General features: G+C 43.3%; 1 protein-coding gene across 3 annotated transcripts in view; it reads right to left on the reverse strand.

Moving 5' to 3' along the window:
* The window catches only part of ABCC8 (ATP binding cassette subfamily C member 8), a 194,658-nt gene that overhangs the window by 128,846 nt on the left and 47,182 nt on the right, over window positions 1-18,630 (reverse strand). For all 3 annotated transcript variants that reach the window (XM_019519667.1, XM_019519666.1, XM_019519665.1), the window contains exons 7-8: window positions 14,287-14,451; window positions 10,863-11,018 (exon numbers count right to left, since the gene is read on the reverse strand). In XM_019519667.1, the coding sequence (XP_019375212.1) occupies window positions 10,863-11,018; window positions 14,287-14,451 (321 nt within the window). The remainder of the gene's footprint in view (window positions 1-10,862; window positions 11,019-14,286; window positions 14,452-18,630) is intronic.

The raw sequence follows: 18,630 nt of genomic DNA on the forward strand, positions 1-18,630 counted from the left end.
ACCTCTCACATATTTCCTGGACTATTACAGTATCGCTCCAATGCTACCACATAAGCACTCATGTCTTCTAATCAAGGATGAATTAGACAACTCATAACACTGACTGAAATGCTAAATAAATGACTCCAAAGTAAAAATTAACTTATTTAAAATAACTGTAGAAGTTATTTAATGTTGGATTAGCAGGCTCTTCAAAATTGATTAAAATGTTTATGCTGCATCATAAGGGAAAGGGCTGAACATAAGTGGGACAAAGCATCTTGGAAAAGAGCCTGTGTTTTTCCCCCGATGCAAAATGTACTTATTTCTATGGAATGCTGTATTCACCATGACACAAAACAATGATTTGTGACACATTATGATTTTCTGCAGAGCACTAGTATAACAGTGGATTGTAATGCAGACATCATGGGTTTTAAACAATGCAGAGAACTTAGAACACTAGCTGATATTAATGGGCATGCTTCTCAGTTAAAAAAAACTGTGTTTACAGAAACACTGCCTGGCTGAGCTGCAGCATGAACATCCAGGAGGTAATGGCAAGAGCTTATGGGGATGGCTTGGAGGCTCTTGGTCCTGGGCATGACCTAAAACTGCACCCTACTGGGATGGGTGGCCTGATGGGATTCTTGGTGGCATGGGAGCCTCCAGGAAATGCCAGGCCAGTTACCACCCTGGTGAAAGGTGGGCCGGGGCACCGTAATAACCCCAGCTCCCACAACTGGGTGGGTAACCCCATAGTAGGGCTGAGAAGGTGGACCTGTGTAAGCGAGTGGGCTAGAGGCTCAGAAGCCTGACTTGAGGCACCCTCGACTGGTCAATGCTGGGGCCAGGACCAGAAGGGTCAAAAGGGCCGGGGGCCCACCGTGAGGGATGCCCAGAGCCAAGGGCCTGGGGTTCTGACTGGCCTTGGTGGTGAGGCCAGGGCCTGTGTGGTTAAAGGTCCTCGGGGGGCCATGCCCAAGAAGTGGAAGAGTGCAGGGAGTGAGGCAGGCCAGAATGAGGGCAGAGTAGGCTGCCTGATAGGAAGGATCCAGCTGGGGTCCAGACTGCAGGATTATGGGGCCCAGTGTGGGGCCAGAGATGCTAAGAACTGTGATGCCATCAGTGAGGCATGAGCTGTGGTGTAGGGGAGGTTTGGAGCTGCAGATAATGCCCCCTGGCATTGGGGCGGGGAATGGGCAGCTTCCTGTGTTACACCATCAGTTTATGGAAACAACAGTCATGGCAGGTGAGACTTGGCAGACTGCCTCATAGAGACAGGTGGGCAGGCTGGCATGAAACCTGGCCCCGAGAGTTACCCCCTGTCACACAGTGCAATGTGGCCTTAGAATGTACAATAGGGATGGGCAATTATTTGGGCCTGAGGATCACTTGGGGAGTTTTGGTGAGTTGTTGTGGGGGGGGGAGAGGGAAGGGATGCTGACCCAACCTGCAACAGCTGACCAAAACTACCTAAGTAGCTCTGTCCCATGTTTGACTGGGGCTGCAGGCAGGCAGGGAGAGGCCTCTGGGAGTGGGACAGGTGGCCAGATCCAGGGGCCAGGGCCGTTATTGGGATTATGGGGCCGTGACAGTGCAGGGCCAGAGTCCAGGGCACAGCCATGATCCACTCCCTACATGCTGCCACCCAGGGATCTGGAGCCTGTCACAGGGATGTGTGGACAGCAAATCATGGCTCTGCCCCAGGCCCCAGCCTCGTGCTGTCACTGCCCTATGATCCTGATCCCAGCTCTGGCCCTAGCCTCAGCCCCAGCCACCTGTCCCACTACTGGATGCTGCTCTCCACCTACCCATGACCCTATTCCATCTGCCTGGATGCCTGCCTTGGTCATGTGGATTCCAGACTGGTCTCCTTGGGGACCCCACCCACCCACCAACTTCATCCGGTGCCCCTGGCAGTGAGTTTGGGGCATACGGGCCAGGGTGTCTGGGCAGCAGGGTTGAGTTTGGCAGCAGCAGCAGAGACTAGCAGCAACAGCTGGGGCTGCCAGGAAGTGGCCACTATGCTGACCCAGCATTATTGCATGCCCAAGGGCAGGGGGACTGGCCACACATGCCATGACCTAGGCTGCCCCCCACCCCATGCCTTGGATGGGCAGGGCTGAAGGATCCACTGCAGGCAAAATAAAATCTCTTGGTGGGCCTGATCTGGCCTGCAGGCCATATTTTGACCACCCCTGATATACAGGAACCCTGATGTAGGCCTTGCATAAACAGACCAGAGCCAATGAATGGGCAGTCATTTACAGTAGCAGAAATCAACATTAAAAAATAACAGCTAATATGATTGCATTTTTCTGCTCTTTCTACACAAGCCATTTCCTTTCTGTGCTGCCAGATGTTATTCTTAATTCGCATTCATTAACTAGACATGAGGTCTAATGCTATTCCCCATGGAATTAGTGGGAATTTTGCCACTGAGTCAGCCAGAATCATTCCTGCTCCAGCTCACGTCTTGACTTAGAGCAGCAATCTAACCCTCAATAATATTAAAATGACAACAGAATGGATAAGAAAACATATCAGATTTCAAATGTGCACACAGAAGTCTGAGCTTTCTCACAGTATTTCAGATAGAGGTGACTGGCTTACAAGTGAAGAAATATAGTAGTTACACCCAGAGGAAATCACTCCTTTCCCTGTGTATAGTTATTCAATAACATTTAATGATACACAAGTTAACATTGCTTAACACTTCTGCCTCTTCACCACTAAGTATAAAATATAGCTTCTGAAGAAAATTATGTGAAATGGATTCAGTAAATAATATGCTGCTTTTCTTCTTTAGATAATCATAGGATTATAGAATCATAGAAAATTAGGGTTGGAAGCGACCTCAAGAGGTCATCTAGTCCAACCCCCTGGTCAAAGCAGGACCATTGCCAACCAGATCATCCCAGCCAAGGCTTTATCTAGCTGGGTCTTAAAAAAGTCCAAGGATGGAGAGTCCACAGCCTCTCTGGGTAACCTGTTCTAGTGTTTTACTACTCTCCTAGTGAGAAAATTCTTCCTAATATCTAAACCTTCATTGTTCCTTGTTTTATCTGCTACCACTGAGAACAATCTAGCGCCATCCTCTTTTGAGTCCCCCTCCAGGTAGTTGAAGGCTGCTATTAAATTTCCTCTCGATCCTCTCTTCTCTAGACTAAATAATCCCAGTTTTCTCAGCCTCTCCGCATAAGAAATGTGCTCCTGCCCCAGCCTCTGAACCATTTTCATTGCCCTTTGCTGGACTCTCTCCAATTTGTCCACATCCTTTTTGGACTGGAAGGCCGAAACGGAACACATTACTCCAGATGTGGCCTCACCAGTGCTGAATAGAGGGGAATAATCACTTCCTTTGATCTGCTGGGAAGACTTCTACCAATGTAGTCCACTATGCCATTAGCCTTCTTGGGAACAAGGATACACTGTTGGCTCATATTCAACTTATTGTCCACTGTAACCCCCATGTCCTTTTCTGCAGAGCTGCTGCCCAGACAGTCAGCTCCCAGCCTGTAATCGTGGATGGGATTGTTCTGTCCTAAGTGCAGGACTTTGCAATTGTCTTTGTTGAAACTTATGAGACTTCTTTTGGCCCAATCCTCCAATTTGTCTAGGTCACTCAATCCTAGCCCTACCCTCCATCATATCTACTACTCCCTGCAGCTTGGTATCATCTACAAACTTGCTGAGGGTGCACACTATGTCAATTTCCAGGTTGCTAATGAAGAAATTGAACAAAACCTTCCTCAGGACTCACCCCTGAGGCACTCCACTTGATACCAGCTGTCAACTAGACATAGTCATTGATTATTACTCTATGAGTCTGATGCTCCAGCCAGTTTTTTTTATTCACCTTACAGTCCATTCATCCAGCCTGTACTTCCTTAGATTTCCTGCAAGAATGTTGTGGGGGACCGTATCCAAACCTTGCTAAAAATCAAGGTACACCATATCCACTGCTGTCCCCGCATTAAGAGAGCCAGTCACCTTATCATAGAAGGCAATCAGGTTGGTCAGGCAAGACTTGCCTTTGGCTGAATCCATGCTGACTGTTCCTAATCACCTTCTTCTCCAAGTGCTTAGAAATGGATACCTTGAGTATCTGCTCTATGATTTTTCTAGGGACTGAAGTGATGCTGACCGGTCTGTGGTTCTCTGGATCCTCCTTTTTCTCTTTCTTAAATATGGGCACTATGGTTTTTTCAATCCAATCATCTGGGACCTCTCCATGAATTTCCAAAGATGATGGTTAACAGCTCTAAAATCACATCAGCCAACTCCCTCAGCACCCTTAGGTGCATCCTATCTGGCCCCATGGACTGGTATATGTCCATCTTTTCTAAATAGACCCTAACCTGTTCTTTCACCACCGTTGGCAGCTCACCTCCTCCCCAAACTGTGCTGCCAGGTGCACTAGTCTGGGAGCTGACCTTGCCTGTGAAGACTGAGGTGAAAAAAGGCATTGAGTACTTCAGCTTTTTCCATATCCTGTCTCACAAGATTGCCTCGCCATTCAGTAAGGGGCCCTCACTTTCTCTGATCTTCCTTTTGTTGTTGACATACTTGTAGAAACCCTTCTTGTTATCCTTCATGTCCCTTGGTAGCTGCAAATCAAATAGGAGCAAGTAAATTTAAATTCTGCTGCTTTTTTAAAAAATATTTGACAGGTGAGGCTACAGCAGAAAGTAGCTCAAAAAGCAAAAGGGATAACAGGCCAATTGGTGTACATCTATCACAGGAAACTGTATTGTTTCCTTACAGAGGCACTGTAGTAGTGTTAACTTCTCAAAAAAATTCTCAGTGGGAGTGGGGGAGGCTCTATATTTTTGGTTGAACTGTTGACCCCTCCAGGCTAAGTAATTTGCACTTTCCCACTGTTTCACTGGGCTAAACATCTGGGGACTTTTGTGTTTTCTCATCTTAAATCCCTGATGCAGGCACATCTGATTTTCCTGAGCCCTACACATGCAGAAAGGTTGCAAACTTGAATAATTGTTCTAGCCAGTGACTGCAGCAGTACTGTTCAAATGAGAAAAGGAGACTGAAGAGTACAGATGGATATTTATATTGATCAGGGTAAGGAGGATAAAGTGGCAGACAGATTTCATGTGCCAAGTGAAGCTGGAAAATCCCTGGGAGTATGACTGTAAGTGGTTTTGCCACCAATTAAAGTGTCACAGGCTAGGTACAGACACTGCACTTGTACTGCTATAAGTGACTGAAACCAGTCTATACTTGTAGCAGAACAGTTCAGCGTACACAGACTGCTTTAAAAATGGCAGAACCCAGTTTAAGACTTGCCCTCTCCTCCTGCCCTACCCAAGGGTGAACGTGCATTGTGTTTTTATACTGCTTACAGAAAACTGCCTAACTTAGATCAAGTTTTTTGGTTCGAGTTGGTATCATATTTAGAGGTGAGACCTCCAAATTGGTAGACCAATATGGAAGTGGGTTGATGTTTTAGCAAGCTTTCGGATAACACAGTATCCTTTTTTTTGTGGGTTATGGTATGGGTACCTGGTATGGTTGGGGTTTAGACATACCAAGTATCCATACCATAACCCACAAAAATGTTCTTTCCTTCCCCTCCTCCCCTCATGTGAAATGTATGATTGGCCTCAGAGCAGTTCAATTGCCTTATCCACTTGCATAGACTACCGACTGATTCCCCAGTACACACAGGGGAGTCACCCCCTTCTGCACTCCACTTAGCTTGAAAAAGGATACTGAGTTATCATCAACCCACCTCCAGGTTGGTCTAATAAAAGGTATCGACTCAAACCAAAAGACTCTGCCTATCATATAGCCCTAGACCAATATGGCTGAGCCCAAAAGAAAACTCCCTAACTTAGATCAATTCAATTTCAGGCTTTCTGAAGTCTGCACCTCGCCTCGATGTTCTAGTCACTTTCATAGAAATGAGGCATATGCATTTATGTAAAATAAAAGCCCCAAGCACCTGAAATGATTAGTACCACAAATCTAGTGTAAACTTTTGGCTATGCTCAGTGCTGTTACTGATTATGTGAAATGGGGAGGCAAAACAAAGGAGTTCTTTAGGTGAGACTACATTTTCTGTTCTTTAGGTAAAAACAGCTGTTTTCTTCCAGCTTCATAAAAGCATTGAATTATGACTAAATTACTTTGACAATGTAATAGTGAATGGTATATTTTATATTTGCTAGTAGATTAAGGGTATGTATTAAATCTCAGTCACTGATTCTAATGCTTGTCCTCTGAAGATATTACACCCAGGCTTGAAAGCAGATTCTCACATCAGTTTGAAGATGGACAATGCAGCTCTGCTCTTAATCTGCTGTTTGAAAAGGAAAACAAAGCAGACTGACTTTTAGCTGGGCTCTTTCGCAATTGAAGAACTTCGAAAATCTCTTAGAGTGCCTCTTTTAATCTTAGGGATGTATTTGGTAGCGCTGTTAGTCTGAGACAAAAAGAAATGCAAAAGCTTTTTGTCTCAGACCAACATGGATACCAAATACATCCCTGAAACATAAAAGATGCCATATTTTAGCCAATTTTGGAAATATAAGCTTCACTGCTGAACAAGAAGGAAAGATTTTTTTGAGCCTCCTTGCCTTCCTGACATCTGACACCTCCAGGGATGAGAGCAGCCTTATCTGCAAATTGAGGAACAACTCACGCAAAACTCTCACAGGCCCAGGGGAACAGACATCCAGCCTCAAAATTCCCCTGTGCAAAATGAAGTTTATTTTCTGCCTAAGAGGATTTTTACCATCTTGGATTTGTCCTCAGTCTGAAGAAGGGTGCAAGCCCAAAAGATAATTTTTTTTGCAATTTTTTAGTTGGTCTAATAAAAGGTACCATCTTTCAATCTTAAATGTTTCAATCATTTTCCTTGTAATGTATCTTTATGATATCTTGCTAGAGAAATATGGGCTCCACAAAACAAAGTTGTTTTAAAATGTAGATATCACACATTTACACTGTAGTGAGTGGTACTAACAATCAATATCAGGGTTTTTATATCAATAAATTCTTAACCAGTGTTAAGAATATACCAGTGAATTCTTAAATAGTATATCCAGATATACCCAACAGAAGGATTTGCCATTTGCATTTATCAAGTCACTGTGACAATACTATTACTTATGACTTACCACTGTGACAATACTGTTATTTATTAGTAATGCAGACTCATGTTTTCAGATTCAGAATACGGTACTCATAATGGGCCCTCTGATGCAGCACTGATTTGCCAAGTGATATGCTCCTATTTCTAGTACATTATACTTATTTTATAAAGAATTGCTTGGCTGAACTTCATTTACTCTGTGAGCAGCCAGATTTCATATTTCATAGTTCATGTTGGACTACAGATCAGCTGACAGAGGCAGAGAGCAGATGGTGGGTCACGGGGGGGGTGTGAAATTTTATTTAAGGTACCTAGAGTGAAAAAGGGGAGAGGCAGAACCAGGTGGCAATCATTCTGGAAGGGGAAGGGAGGGGGGGGAACACCAAAAAAACCTGAATTTTCAAAAATTTTCCCATCCCACATCAACACAAACCCAAGACCCTTTCAGAGCTTTTTCACAGAAAGTGTGGGTATGGACAGAAATGAGAGAACAGCCAATAGTCCAGTGACTGTGTCAGTTGACTGGCGTGTAGAAGGTGAAGGTGAAGATCCTTATAGACCAACCAGGATAGAGAGAGGTAGTTAGCTGTGTCAGTCTGAAATAAGGCAGGAAATAGGGTAGATTCACACCTAATAGACTATAACTAAATCAGAGATGTATACCATGAGCTTTCATGAATTTGAGCTCACTTCATCAGATGCAGCACCTGATAAGCTGAGGCTCATGTAAGGTCATGCTATATATCTCTTGTTTAGTTACTCTATGAAGTGCAAATGTATCCTCTATCCTGCCTGACTTCAGACTAAAAACAGCTCACTACTTCTCTCTGGGCATGTCTACATGTGTATTAATGAACCATAGGTACTGCACATTAAGTTTAGTGCCTGTAATAAGCTGTAACCAGAGCTACTGCTCAGTAACACTGGTGCACACCATTTTAGTGATGCCAACATACAGTAGACTAATTGTGCATTAGCATAATAGCAGGGCTTTTGCCCTGACACACTAAAATACAGTAGAATTAGTCTACTGTGTATTTAGTGTCTTGTGTAGACGTGCCCTCTAACTTACATAGCAGGAACTTGAGCGTGGGCCTCCAGCATCCCAGGTGAGTACCTCACCCTCAGGTGAGTCAGTTTTTCAAACATTTCCCCTCTCTCTCCAATCCAACAAATACTTAATTTAATTGCACAAAGTGGAACATTTAATTGTACAAAATGGATTTCTCATTTTCCAACAAGGGTAGAATAGCCTCTACCTGATGGTTTGGGGGCTCACCTGGAATGCTGAAAAGAAGTTCAGGGCCACACTTCGCCTCATTTAGATTAGAGACTTGAATCTCTTTCCCACATCCCAGGAGAATACCCTAACCACAGGGCTACTAGTTATTTTGGAACATTCAGCCAGTCAGTGTCATTTTGATCAGAAATTCCTTCCTTTATCTTAGTAAAAAATGGTACATATGTTTCCACAGAGTTCTGTGTTGAATAAGACAACATTTTATGACTAAGAATTATTTCATCAGAAGGTTTCTAATCAGCTTTAGTAAAAAGGACCATAAAAAAGGAGAAGAAACTGCTTATGAGGAAACACAACTATAAATGACTAAACTAAAAGACTTCAATAAACACACTGAGCTGTACATTTTATCAATGGTGGTGCAGGGACTTTGAAAACAGAGCTGGAACATCCTAAAGAATGATGAAAACTTTCACCTTCAGTCTATAAACTGTTTAATTTTTTTTGTTATACATATTCAGTATTAATGTTATTGTTTAGGTTAAGTCAGACCCTGTTGATCTCCCTAGAATTATTAACAAGAGTAAAAGCTGTAAATATATATCAAAACTGAAAGACATTTCTGGGCATAGGTGAATGTAAGAGACTCTAGAAAGAAGCATCAAAATGCTGGTTCTTTTCAGGCAGTTATCACGGTAAAAAAAAAAAAAAGAAACAAAAGTATGATCCTATCCAAGGCCACATTCAGATGAGCATGGACATTTGGTTCCCCAGGGACAAGAAGCCTTCTTGCCCCTGGAGAACGCCCATGCCATGTGCCCTCTGGTGCAGAGCAGGTTACCTCGCGTGGGGTAAGGGAAGCTGGGTGCCAGCACCCTTACCTGAGGTCCTGAGGGCCTGGCTGGCAGCGACAGAGTGGCCCCAGTGGGTCAGGCTTCAGTTTTGGGCAGCATGTGCTGCAGACATGTGCACGACCCCTTTTTTTTCCCCAAGCAGATTTTTTTGACCCTGGGACCTCCTGGGGTAAAAAATCCTCCTGCATTGCAGGGTAGCAGTACTGGAAACACCTGAATGTGTGGTGTGTGATGCCCTAGATGGGTTTGTGGCACCACCATGCTCATCTGGAAGCTGCCTAAGAAAGTATTAGCACTCCCCAATTGACAAAAGTCCATGACTAACATAGCTGAGAAGTCAAGAATTTGGTTTGTATTGAAAGATGTTAGATGGGAGATTTATATAATGCCTTCCCTGTAAAAGACCTCAGTTGACCATTGTCATGAGAATTAACAGTCAGTACAAGTATTTAAAATATATATTTAAATGCAGTATGAAAAAAGTAAGAAACCCTAGGTATTCCTAAGTATAAAAGGTCTGTTCTTAGACTCCTTGGGCACATCCCCACATTCAGGGGCATGGACATGCAGCAGCAAAAATAGTAGTGGTTCAAATGTGTGCTGCTACTTTTTGCCGCAGTGCACACCACTGCACATGCATGTTGGTGTGTAGCAAATTGCCCTGCTTCAGGGAAACTGACTTTTCTCCACTTTTCCCAGCTTAAAAAGGCATGCTGGAGGACTGCAAGACCTGAAGGACAGCTAAAGGAATGCAGACGCTCTGGCCAGCAGCCACTCTGGGGGAGGACCAAGCCTCTGTGTGTGCCAACACACACTCCTTTCACATGTGCATTGCTGCTTTTTTTTGTGTGTGTTTGGGGTTTTTTTGCTACTGGGAATTCCTGGTAGCAAAATTTTCCCCTATGCTGCAAATTTGCAGTGCAGGGCATGTTTTAATGTTCTGGGCATATGGTTTGTGGCACCACAAACGGCACGCAGTGAACATTAAAACATGCCCTCCATTGCAAATCTGCAACACAGGGCCAAAATTTGCTACCAGGATTTGCTGGTAGCAAAAAACTAAAAAATAAACATTCCCCCCCCCAAAAAAAAACACCCACCAAAAAAACCCAAACCTCAAACCCCGCCCCCCCCAAACCCTGGTACAAAAACTGACACAACGCACGTGTAATAAGTGTGCATGGGCACACACAGAGGCTGGGCCATCCAGAGCAATGCTCTGACTGCTGGTCAGGCCATGGTGCTCCCCAGCCAGTGCCCCTGCTGTCCCTGGCTGCCAGGTAAGACTGCTGAGCATTGCTGACCCCAGCTTTCAGCTCTCCCTGGCTGAAGAGCTGGGAGGAGAAGCACACGTGCAGGGGTGTGCGCTGTGGCAATTTGTGCCGCTGTAAGTGCACGCCCCTGCATGTCTCAATGCAGCCCTTGGGTCTATATGGAAGTTCATCAGTCTTTGAAAGTGACAGCAGGATTGAGTCCAAAATAATTACAGTCAAGATACTGGAGTATATGACGCTATAAAAAAAGGGAAACTCTCTTTAATTCTTGGTCTAATATTAATAATGCTTACATTTGTTAAGACTTTCCCTACCTTTTCAGTAAGATTCACAAGACAGCAGTCACTATTGGGTTAAGCACATTAATAAAAAAAGGAACATCTCAACTTTCTTACCTGCACTGGCATAGCCCAAAGGTTAGGGCAGAGGAAGAAGAACCACATCAGTTGATTTGTATCTATGGCAACCAGGTTACAGATCTGGCCTGCAGTCATTTCCCCCATAGACATGTTTGAAGTTGAGAGCTGCATAATCTTATTGTATATTTTTGTCTGAAAATTAAATAAAAAAGTGAAGGTTTGTGAATACACCTACACAAGGTCTCCAGTTATAAATAGAAGTTACCCAATGCTGTATGCCCTGAGTAACCAACATTCAATGGGAATATTGATTCTGCAAAGCACTTTGCTCAAGAAAATATCTGACAAGGATATTGCAAATCAATCAGCACCCTTCCTTTTCCTGTCTCCAATGTTTGCTAGGAATTCCTACTAAAATGATAACACTTTTGCCTAGCTATCTAGACAATTGTTTAACACAGTATAGGTAGTATGAAGCTTTACTTGTATCAAACATTGTGGTTAGAAGTGTTCCATAGGTTCTTAATTTTTCTGCAATTTTGCAGTTATTTTAGTGCATTTTCAACCTGATTTTGGGTAGCTGTATTTGAAGTGCCTTTCATAACTATTGGTGTCTTTGGGGCCAACTGAAAACACAGTGGCAAAACACAATCACAACTGGCAGCAGAACTGGTCAATGTTAAACACTTGCAATTTCCTTTCCCATGTTATGTCAAAATGTTGGTTTCTAAGACATTTTCTATCAGCACTAATGAGAGAGGGGCTAATAAGCAAAATCCCAAAATCTGATGCCTAACAGGAATTTACAAGTGTGTGATCAAGAGGAGTTAAATAACTAGACAGCTATGAAAGCCCCCATTTATTACCCAAACTCTCACTGATTCATGTTGTAATCAGGTGGACAGAGTGTCTACTATTAGCTACTATATGACGGAGTTTTCAGCTGTCAGAGGGTAGGTTTTGGCCAGTATATCTGGTGGTATTACCCTGTAATGTTACACTTAATTATTGTTTCCTGCTAGTTTCTCAAGTACAGCGCTTTGTATAGCATATAAAGGTTTCTCAAATCCAGTGTTCAGTTATCTAATATCTGTGGGCCCAGTTCTATCATGTGGAGTACTCACTTACTTTGTAAGATGGCCCATCGATTTCCATTACATTATTGTGGCAGTAAGAGACCCTTCAATATAAGGGTGGCAGAATTTGTCATTACAACCAAGGAGCATTAAAGGATGCTTTAAGGATAAGGATACACTTTCATATGTCACAACAATTCCAATTTTAGATGAGTTATGTCATGTTTTAGAATCTAGATCTTTTTTAAAACCACGTCTCATTTTACTATCACTATATAGCCGTTTTTTTATTAAAACCAATTCATAAATTCAAATGCCGCATTCTTGAAAAAGCAAGGCTTCTTATTATGGCTGGTATGATCTGTCCTTAGTAAACATATTGTATCCATTTGAAGATGCTGAAGCGTTGTTCTTGTTCATAAATCAATGATCAATGAAGTGTTAATTCTAAGATGAAGTGTAGGGATATTAGAGAATGTTGATTATTCAGAAAGTTTATGGTATATTAAGTCTCCCTGCATTTTTAAGCCTCTGCTTTGGGTAAAATTTAGAGAGATACTTTATATTCTGCTCTTGTATCTTTTACAGATTTTCTTACTGACCTCAGAATTCATCTCCTTGGTCAATAAACCCCCTCCCCCTATACTTTCTGACCTTCAAGGATACTGTAAACGCTAATCTGTTTACTTCAGCTTTTCTCAAAAGGTTGAAGGTTTGTACCTTTTTCCTGGTGAGAAGATTATTTTCAATATTACTGGCACTTTTATTCACATGGATATTTGATTTTTGTGACAATTACACTTTTGTACATGTACCCAGATGTATATATAACAGACATACAGTATAAAATATATAAATAAATAAATCTCCACGAAAGCAGCAAATATGATTACACAAATTATGAAGTAATAATTATATTGTATACATGCAAAATAAACACATATATAATTACTATTAAACATGTTTATTTCCTCCTGTCTTAATTAAAGAAAACTTCCACATGTACAGATACTCAAATGCTGAAGCTTCGAAGACTGGAAAGCCTGCAGTGCTGACACTGTGCAGTCAAGATGGAGGTGGTGGGAGGGGGGTTGGAGGGGTCCCGTGCACACATCTCAACATGCTCTGTAGGCTTCCTTAGTCTGCCTGGTAACAGATGGCAGCAGTGAATAGGGTACCTCTGATTGAGTGCCCCAGGCTGTCCATAGCCAGCCTGTGTTTCCCTATAGCACAATGTGGGGATTGTGAAGACAATGTGTTCTGCTCCCTGTTGGAGCAGTAGAGTCCAGCGAGTGACACACTGGACATATCTATATGTACTATTAATTCAAAGTAGGCTTACTACACACTAAAAATACTGTGTAGTAAGCCTACAGGGGAGCATGTCTACATGTGCTCCCTCTTGGGAGCAGCCTGGTACAAGGCTGCTTCTGCCCTGCTCTGCCCTTCTGCAGCAGCCAGGGGGAGTTCCATCCCACCCTGCCCCCCCGCTAGCCTGGGGGCTGGCAAGAGGTACAGGGTGGTTTTATTGGGCATCGGGCCAGGAGAGCTCTGCCAGCTGCAGTGGTAGCTGTCTCCAGGCCCCATGTGCACTGCGAGGGGACCTGATGTGCACAGGGCCAGAAGAGAGTGGCCCCTGCAGCAGGTAGAACTCTCCTAGCTCTGTGCACATCCAGACACACAGCTGCCAGCAAGCCCCCTGCTGGGCAAGGGGTTTCCTGGGATCGTGGACCTGGCTACTCTGGGGGGCAGGTGAAGGCTGGATTCCCAGTCCCTGCTTGCTCCGCAGAGCAGTAAGCTCCATGTGGGGAGGAGGCACATGGCAGAGAGCTCCCCAGTCCTGGCTCTGATCAGCAACCAGCTCCTGGGGGGAGCCAGGAGGCTGAGCAGCACCAGGACTATGGACAGACAGCTCCCTGTCCCCCGTGGACCCCTGCTGGCTAGGCTGACCAGGAGCAAATTTGATCCCAGCCAGTGTCTACACATTTTACTGTGCAATATCTACTATACAGTTGTTTACTACCTGTATTTATAGGTAGTAGCTAACTGTGCAGTAGACTAATTTACTGTGCAGTACCTGTGATCATGTGTAGATGGTGATGCTTTACTGCTTGGCCCCCCACCCCAAGAGAACTGCTCCTGGGAGTGATTTAACACTGGTTGTTCCCAGGTTATTTGTCTCCCACAGTGGCCATTTTTATTCTGGGAGAAAAAAAAGTCTGAATGTCTGTACACTCACGGTTTCTTATGACTACATTTAACCTCATCACAGGAATTCCTGATTTACTCTATGAGCCTATTATCTAAACATTACATATACTGAACAGACTCACATGTATGTACTTTATCAATGTAAAAAGATTACTTAATAATATTCTAAATACCTGTATTGCTCCTCTCAAGTTAATTCCAGTTTCTATAGCAACGTAATATGATGCTTGGAGGAATGTCCTTTGCAATAGAAGGGCAAAAAATAGGAGAACAGCCAAAACATAAGCATTAGACAGGAACTCTTCAGACGAAATAAAGAAAACACCAAGAACATTAATCTGTAAGAAAAAGAAAATTGGGAGTGAGATTGATTTGGGACTATTTCAATCAAGTTCATTTTTATATAACTCATGTACAAAAAGTGCAGTTTGTACTCTGGAAATTATTCCAAATCTGTCTGAAGGCTCAGAGGTCTGCCTATATATGTGCTTGGGGGTGGGGGAGGCATTTAATTAGAGTGGTTCCGGGACAGCCACTGTAATTAAAATGGTTCACCACCACGTGTATTTAGTCCCCACATATTTTAAAATGGCCGCAGGACACCTTATCGAAAGCTCATTTGATGAAGTTTAGATAAAGTACCTCTGCAGCCATTTTAAAACACACAGGGAGTTAATGCATGTGACAGTGAGGTGACACTGGAGAGTTCTAATTAGAATGTGAACCAGCATGTGTATAGGCAACTGGAGAGACGGTGATGCATTGCACCTAGTCAAGAAAGTTTTCTTTGCAAACAGAAGAGTTAGAAAGCTATTTGATTTAAATGATAGACTTTATAGGATTGGGCTAGATGCCACTCTAAAATCTTCAATCCCTATCAATCGATAGAAAATTTTGAAGATCGATGAAATAGATAGAAAGACTCCAAATTGACAGAATGTCTCCTTTTCAGCAAGGCACTTAAGCATGTAACTCATCCTTAATAATTTCAAGGGGGGCTACTGACAAGTTTAAAGGTAGGCACATGCTTGGGTATTTTGCTGTGTAGCGGTCCATTTGCAGAAATTCTATGGGAATGGGAGATTTCTATTGTCCAGGATAACTAGCAACTTTGGAAATTCACTAGTATAGGCCCAACATGTTGTGGCAGTACTAGCTTCCTCTCACTGTTCCTTCACATTGTGCCTTAAACCTGACTCAACAGGACTCCTTTCTATTATAGGATAGTTCAGCCTCTGTCCATATAAAATCTTTGGCATCTTGGCTGGGACTGTCCATATTGAATGTGGCTTTGTGGCTTTGTATTGTAACATCTGTACCCTAGAAACTGAACTGAGGCCAAACAGCTCATTAAAGGCCAAATTGAACACCTATCAAATGGCAAAGACTTTCACTTACAGCTCAGGCTGGATATGAATGGGTTTCCCAGAGCTGTCCCGTCTCCTAGTTAAATGACTTTTCTTGAAGAAGGAGTTAACTGGTTATAAGGTCTTGAGAGTCAGACTGAAGCTGGGCACAAATTTCTCCAAAGAACCAAGATTCAATTTCTGTAAAATCTTAGTCATGCAAATTTTCTTTACTCACATAAATAGTTTTACCAGAGTCATGGGTGAGTTACTTGAAAATGAAACCTGGACTACTCACTACAGCAGGGGTCAGCAACCCCTGGCACGCATGCAAGGCCATTTTGCTTGCCATGCCACGGCCACGGCCACCCCTGGCTCTGGGTAGCTGCTGCCAGTGATGGAGCCCGGGCTGCTCCCAGCAGGGCTTGCAGCATCCCAGCCCAGAGCCTGGGCTGGCTACAAACAGCTACGCCGGGCTCATCACCTCCATGCCAGGAGTAGGGGAGAGACTGGGGCTGCGCTGCCTCAGGCTCCCCCACACTGCCTGCTCCAAGGCGAGCCTGCATGCGCTAGTGCAGAGCTGATGCCGGAGCCTGGCGCAGCTGTTTGGAGCCTCCCGACTGCAGCCGGCCCCAGGTCTGGAGAGCTACTGCCAGCTGGGATCCCGGGCTGCTCCCAGCAGGCAACTGGGATGCTGTAAGACCTGCTGGGAGCAGCCCCGGCTGCAGCAGCTACCCAGAGCCAGAGTAGCTGCTGGCAGCCACAGAGCCCAGGCTGGGGGGCAGGGGCTTTGGCTGGGGGGCAGAGGCTTTGGGTGGAGGGCAAGGGGCAGTACGGCTGGGGGGCAGGGGCTTTGGCTGGGGGAAAAGGGACACAAGTAGGGCATCCTGCCATGTACCCCTTGCCCTCATTTTGTTTTTCTGCCATACCGGCACTCCGGCACCTTCCAAGGTAGGCATTGTGGTGTTTTTCGGCACTCCAGCCAAAAACCTTTGCCTAACCCTGCACAAGAGCATGGAATGAATGAAATTTTAAAGGGCTAACTCCCATGTTGCAAAACAGAAGCATCTGGAATAAAACCCATTTCATTCACTTGCTTATTTGCAGCCAGCATAAGGAAGAAAAAGAAAAAAAATAGATGGAAGCTAATTTTCTCAATAAAAGACAGTGCCAGATAAAGAAGAGTTAGAATTTCTCTTGTCCTGGTATGGGGGACAATGTGAAATATGAGGCAATGAGGTAATTAAATAACAGAGGTTAAAATACATGGCTCTTAGTTATAATCCTTAGCAAAAATGTATTATCTGAATTGATTGCTGTTCAGTTAAAACTTTGCAACAATTTTGGGGTTAAATTTGGATACCTCTCCCTAAAACTATTTGATAATAAGAACTTACAGGAACATTTTCCAAAGCAGAGATCTTCTAATTTTGGATGTCTTAGCTTTGGATAATGGAAAGTTGAGGTATCCATAATTAAAGACCACTTTGCTTCCCTGAGCTGATAAGTAATACACCAGTTATTACTCACATGCTGATATACAATACATGTCTGCCAGAAAATCCAATGATGTTAGTGAAAATACCCAGACAATTTGCAGACTTCTATTGTGACTGCAAATAGCCATGTCTATAAAACTGAGAATTGAACTAATGATCTAATAATGGCCTTCATGTCATACCTAGTGCTTAACTACAGTGCTGATCAAGTCTATCCTCTACTGATACTCAAATGTGAATGAAAGAGCCCTATGTTGTTTCCCGTGTAAAGACTTGCACAAGGCTGGAGAGGACAAGCCAGCCAAAAGAATACCTGTATCACAACTGTCCAAGAAAGGCACTGATTGTGCAGAACTTTTATCACCTGAGTAGGTTTGAACAATAAGGACCATGGCTACCCACAGAATCGGATATGAAAGAAATACTGTTAAGAAATCCAATGCTCCTGATTTTCCAGGATACTGTATATGCAAGCTCAAGACCAGAAATGAGTTTTTTTGGGGTGGGGAGAAAGGAACAATAACATGCTATGATCCTCTGGTATATTTTAGATTTAAAAAAAGGAAGAAATGAACTTTTGTTTACTCAAAAAAATGCAAAAAAATGCATATTTAGATGAACAGACATCTCCTGAGATGCTCAGTATTGAGTCAGGCATTGAACTGAACCAATCACTTGGTTTCTTGTTAAGGGTCACACTTTACTTTTACTGCTAACTTTGTCAGTGACAATTCTACAGTGCGCAAAGGGTGAAATTCACTCAGGCACATGGCTTTCTTTATTGAAAAGACTGATGAATAGATCTTGTGCTGAATTGCTGCACAGGGATGAGTTTCACTAAAAATGAGAGAAGAATGTCTCTAAATCATCATCAATGATATTGTGGCTCTACTGGAGAGGCATTCTACTCCATTTATTCATAAAATAAGAAATTACTCAGTTTTGGCAGGAATCATGAAAAACTTTTGCATCATCCTTTCTTCTAAAGCCTTTTGAATCAATACTTTAGTTTAGGACAAGTTTTTCTAACTGTGAAGAATGAAAAAACAAAAGGGCATTGCAATTATGTTCCTGCTTATCTCTACCATTAACTTTAGCAGATATGTCAATTTAGCCTGTAACAGTTTAAGGTGATTGATGACAATATTTGTCTGTGTATATATAACTGCTGACAGAAAACTATACAAGTCTTGGCTGAGTTTTCAATCAGAGCTATGAAGGTGACGGTGTTCAAAATATCACTGACAACAGCTTATGTGTCAACTCACTGAGAGACTATTTCCTTTGCTTTCCTTTCTCACGGGTTCACATCAGGTCAGTTTCAAACAAGTCCCAAGCCTGAACATGATCTACACTTTAAACTGCTGAGCCACCAGTTCCCTGCTACTGATGTAAAGCCACAAGCTGGCCCTGGTTCATTTGAAAGCTTCATGAACTTTAGTCCATCCTCTGATGAACTTAGACTGAATTTGGAGTAAGCAATTAAAAACAGAAGCAAAGGACACTACATATGGTTTCTAGTCTCCTTGATAACATTGCATGCAGGTCTGTTTCCAATCATTCTGCCCGTTCAACCCACCTGCAATAAATGACAGAAGAAATAAAGCCACCAGTACCATGGTCATTGCTCCTGGCCCCCACATCTTAGTGTCATCAGCAAACTTGAACAGGG

Source organism: Gavialis gangeticus, unplaced genomic scaffold, assembly GCF_001723915.1.
Source record: "Gavialis gangeticus isolate Ggan-Ray unplaced genomic scaffold, GavGan_comp1, whole genome shotgun sequence".
NCBI classification, from domain to species: Eukaryota; Metazoa; Chordata; order Crocodylia; family Gavialidae; genus Gavialis; species Gavialis gangeticus.